The sequence below is a fragment of the Sphaeroforma arctica genome, assembly GCF_001186125.1.
Source record: "Sphaeroforma arctica JP610 unplaced genomic scaffold supercont1.488, whole genome shotgun sequence".
NCBI lineage: Eukaryota > Ichthyosporea > Ichthyophonida > Sphaeroforma > Sphaeroforma arctica.
In genome coordinates, this window is record NW_014040070.1 from 37,421 (window position 1) to 42,650 (window position 5,230).

A 5,230-nucleotide genomic window follows, 5' to 3' on the forward strand; every position below is an offset into this window, starting at 1 on the left:
ATGGCGAGTGCGAAGGTATACTAGGTGGACAATACACCTGTTTACTTAATACGTATATGAATATTTATTGTATGGTTTTGTCATTTTCTATATGAATATCGGCTAAGATGAAAGCTATCAGCTGAACCAACACAGACAGCTGCAGTATTCCTCATATTTCTATCGCGTGCATATATATTCTCGCCTTGTTGTCGATATGTACACCATATCACAGCAGCGTCACCTACTTCACATTTCAAACACCACTGCGACACGCCTATCTGTGTTATTGTATTCTATCTCGTTCAATTATTGTCCCGTTTTGTCCCGGAATTGCACTATTTTTAGGTCAACGGTGAGCTCTGGGACTTGGACCGCCCCTTCGAAGGCGATGCCAAACTACAATTGATCAGTTTCGATGACGACGAAGGCAAGCAGGTGTTCTGGCACTCGTCTGCACACATCCTTGGAGAAGGGCTAGAGCGTGTGTATGGTAGTTGTCTGTGCTATGGACCCCCTATCGAGAATGGGTTCTACTATGATATGTACAGCGAAAAGGATCCGGTCAAGGAGGAGGAGTACAGCGGCATGGAGAAGGTGGGATGGGTGTTTGTGTGGAGAGCAGATATTGTATATATATATATATATATACACAAATATATACATATTTATATAATTGCGTGTGTATGAATACATGTGCAAATGCTATATAGTGTTATTGATATGCAGGTATACTTTTGCTTACATACCCTCGTACATCTTAGCACACGCGTAAAGTATGTTTGCACTTACTCAGGATACAACTGAACTGTTGAATTTTTTTAGAGCTCCCTAGAGCGAAGAGTGGATCATAAGCATGCACACTTCTACGAGCTATCAAGGACAATAAGCTCTCAAATATACGAATATATATTGCGAATGGTCGCATGTATCGGTATAGGCAAATATACCAAGGTGCATCACTACACTACCATACTATTTCCAGCTAGCAGCTACTCTACTGACAATTATCATGTCCGTAAAGCATCGTTCCTGTCGATCTCTTTGTGCTAATGAGTGTGTACAGCTGTGCTCACGCGTATCCCCTTTTCGGCACCCCATCCCGTCTGCAGGTGTGCGAGGGTGTAGTCAAGGAGAAGCAGAAGTTTGAGCGCCTGGAGATGACCAAGGCGGATTTGCTGGAGATGTTTGCGTACAACAAATTCAAGGTACGTATGTATTTTCGGGACCATCGTTGAATAGCCAGCCATTTGCTCTGTGCTGTATGTAGTACTCACACACACCCGCGAAAGTTTAACACATGTCTGATATTATGCCCGTTGATTGTGGCACCGATTGTAAGTCTGTAGTATTGTGCACAATTTATCACCCAGAAGTTGGGTTGAGTTTCGTTGGTTGTTGAGTACTTCATGACACCTTTAAAAAATAAGAAACTTTTTGCACAATACCCGCAATGCTGATATGTAACGGATCCTAATCCAGAAGCAATACCTGTATAACTATACCAATATTGGTATAACGTTATAAGTATAACGTTCTTCTTCTATATCCAATTCACCAACAGTCATTAGTCTAACTGTATGAATATTAGTATAACGTTATAAGTATAGCGTTCATTTTCCATATCCAATTCACCAACGATTCAGATGCGTAATCAGTCTAATAATACCAAAGTAAGCCTAACGTTATACGTGCAATGTTCTTATTCTATGTCCAATTCACCAACAGTCATTAGTCTAACTGTACGAATATTAGTATAACGTTATAAGTATAGCGTTCATTTTCTATATCCGATTCACCAACAACAATTCGTGGACCACCTTCGTCAGGTGCGCATCCTGAACGAGCGAGTGGACACCCCCACCACTACCGTCTACCGTTGCGGCACTCTCATTGATCTCTGCCGTGGGCCACATGTGCGTGATACAGGTACGTCTACATGAACGTATTTCCGCGTGTGGGTGTATGTGTGAACGTATATGTATTCCGGTGTGTGTGTGCTTGTGTATCTATTACCGTATGTGTGTCCCATGTATTTTAATATGTGCGTCCGTGTTTCTATGTACATATGTGTATATGCACGTACATATATGCTTCTGTATATATGTAGTTTCGTTCTGTATATATTTAGTTTCGTTCTGTACATATGTGCGTATTTCTCCGTGTGTGTGCGAGTGTGACTATGTATGTATTTGATGGCGACGGGTATATGTGTACGCGCGTGTGTGTTTGTACTATATATATAAATATATATATATATCTATATATCTTTATACAAACATGTATGTATGTGTGTATGTGTGTATGTATGTATGGATATATATATATATATATATAGATATGTATATATACTACTATATATATATATATATATATATATATATTATAGTATATATATATATACTATATATATATATATATATAGTATATATTATACACGTGTTATGACGGTGCTTGCGTCACACAATAGTAAAATAGGGTAATGTAGCATGTAAGCACGATCTGCTGATGAGATTCAGTTCGACATACTACATGTGAATCATGCCACAAGGGCAGCAGAGCCCCGTCAGCAACATCTCGACACGCGTGAAAAGGATGCATGTGTATATTAACATACACATAGGCACAGGTATAAGCAGCGCAGAAGGACAGCGGACAGCAAGAGATAACATACCCCAGGGAAAATACTCGGACGATCCAAAAGCGGTACCCAAGTGCTTAATTGTTTCTAGCAGCGACTGGAAGTCACTCGCTGTTAAACAGTGATGGATGGTGAATAGGAAAGTGCGGTGGAGATTAGAGAAGTGGGAAGTGCAATAGACATTCAACCCATTTTACTAAGATGCAAGGACAGTGTGCAGAGATGAAGGATATGACACATTCGAACGAGTAAGTGCACATAACTGACATCGTATGAAACAGAAGGTTGCCTAGCATTTATAAAGATATATTCATATCGACACAGTAGATACACACAAATCTACAGGGACGTACTGATCGGAAAAGTCGCATACGCAATCATATAAAAGATTATGTACCAAAGTATTGCAGAACGACTCTGGAATGAAAACTTGATGCTTACCATCATCCACAATTTTGTTCCAGTGGCTGATGACCTTCTCGTTGTCACGGTAACCAGCCCTCTGCATCAAGCGCAGCTGGATATCCGTCATTTCTAATTGCTCGGCAAAGTTGTATAGCTGTACATGAAGCGTGCGACAATACACGTTTTTGTGAGTTGAAAATACGTTTTCGCACTTGTACACAAACGCTCACCAACAAATAAAAAGTCGCCCTACTCTAGCAGCGGATCAGATGCGCACGAGATCATAAACTCGTTGAATTATACGTTTGTTCAAGAAATTTAACATTTCTGTAGCACTAGCTGTGCATTCGTGCATTACGAGGGAAGTTCGGTACCCCACTTGCGACACGTGAACGACTTAACAACGTCATCGCAAGGCATACAATCCGACGCGAAGCGCTTGATGTGGAACTGGATATCATCCACTTGCTCACTTTTTACAAATGGTCCAAACACCATGGTAGTTGACTAAAATTTAACAACATTCCCAATGCATGTATCACTGACACATACTTGACAACTGTTAATGGTCTATACCTAAGGCATCTGTAAAAAGTCATCAGAGTCAGAGCACATACCTCCGAGATACCGTAGCACAGCCGTTGTAGTTGGTCTTTTATTTCTAAGTATTGCATGCGTTCTCCGTCGCTTTCTGTTGATCGCAGATCGTAGATGATGTCGTCCAGATTATTTGAGATGCACTTTTGTAGTTCCGCCAACTACAAAAAGAGATTATATTATAATTAATCAGCTATTTTCGGGAGTTGCCAGATAAAAATTTCTCAGTAAAAATACATGCCGAGTACTCCTGCTCTGCTCGTAGTATTGTTTGGGTATTTCCAGCGCACTGGGATTACGAATTTGTGGGCCACTTACTGTGGGTACGCAAAATGCTGCAAATATGCCTCAATACGCAAATGCAATATAGAATATACTTCGTATGTGAACTCCGAAAGTAGAATAAACTTTGAGCAGTTAACTGCTCATTGAAGGTTACTGGTGATTCCACTGAAAACAGTTTAACTCGATGCCACGTATAACGTAAGATTGGGATTAATGCATTTAGTGTTGTCAAAAAATCAAGAGTGGGATCCTCGGAACACGCAAACCAGATGATAACAGAAACATACCCGCCATTTATATATGGTAATATACACACGAGCATATGTATTCACACATAGGCATGTGCACCCGTCAAGCACGATAACCAAGACAGGCAATGACAAGTGACCTTAAAGTACACGCCTGCACGGGCGCAACCATCGAATTAAATAGATACACGTGTATATGTAAGTATATATAATATACGATCTCAGCACAATTCAACATAGGTCCCTCACGAGACTCCAAACTTACGTCGACACGACCCTCGGCCTCTGAGATGAACTCCAACACCTCTGGGCTGGCCTTAGCTGCACGTGCATACACCACTGCTTCACGGTACAGCGTCACTCGCTGCTCAATGTCTATCAGGCTGTTGATGATATGTGCGGGTGTGTGTATATTTATGAGACCATACGTAAAGCCACGCAAGTTGTCCATCTTTACGTGACTAGTAGGTGGGTAAGGCTGCGCGTAGAAAAAAAATATCTTATTTCCTCAGCCTGATGATGGCAATCGTATTTATATACATGTATACACTTACATATTTATATATATATATATATATATATATATGTATATTTGTATATATATATATTTGTATATATATATATATATATATATATATATATGGGAAACTCTGCGAACTACGTTTGTATGTGAACATTGGCCAGTTTAGGCTATTTGAGATCGACAAAGTTTAATTATAGCTAATTTAAATAGAATAGGCGTCTGTTTTGAGCTATTTCCGATTGATAAGACTTTTAAGAATGCAAGATCTATAAGCGTGCCAAATATCTATGGCACCATCGTCAAAGCACACTCAGGTAAGAGGGCACTTCAACGATGTTTTCTATTCTTAATATATATATATATATATACATATATAGATAAATATATATGTGTATATATATATATATATATATATATATATATATATATATATATATACATACATACATACATATACTACTATACTACTANATANATATANATATATATATATATATATATANANANANANANATAACTACTACTACGTACGTACGACGACGACGACGACGA

General features: G+C 39.1%; 2 protein-coding genes across 2 annotated transcripts in view; one reads left to right on the forward strand and one right to left on the reverse strand.

Moving 5' to 3' along the window:
- SARC_06685 (hypothetical protein) lies at positions 1-1,555 on the forward strand (the record flags this gene model as incomplete). Its single annotated transcript, XM_014299397.1, has 4 exons — positions 1-15; positions 328-576; positions 1,092-1,187; positions 1,544-1,555. The coding sequence occupies 4 exons, from the start codon at positions 1-3 to the stop codon at positions 1,553-1,555; spliced, it is 372 nt and encodes a 123-aa protein (XP_014154872.1).
- Positions 1,556-2,239: 684 nt separating this feature from the next.
- Positions 2,240-5,230, reverse strand: part of SARC_06686 (hypothetical protein) — a gene marked incomplete at its 3' end in the record, with an annotated part of 20,039 nt that continues 17,048 nt past the window's right edge. Inside the window, exons 24-28 of the mRNA XM_014299398.1 lie at positions 4,421-4,538; positions 3,643-3,783; positions 3,062-3,179; positions 2,654-2,731; positions 2,240-2,247 (exon numbers count right to left, since the gene is read on the reverse strand). Coding sequence (XP_014154873.1) covers positions 2,240-2,247; positions 2,654-2,731; positions 3,062-3,179; positions 3,643-3,783; positions 4,421-4,538 — 463 coding nt within the window. The remainder of the gene's footprint in view (positions 2,248-2,653; positions 2,732-3,061; positions 3,180-3,642; positions 3,784-4,420; positions 4,539-5,230) is intronic.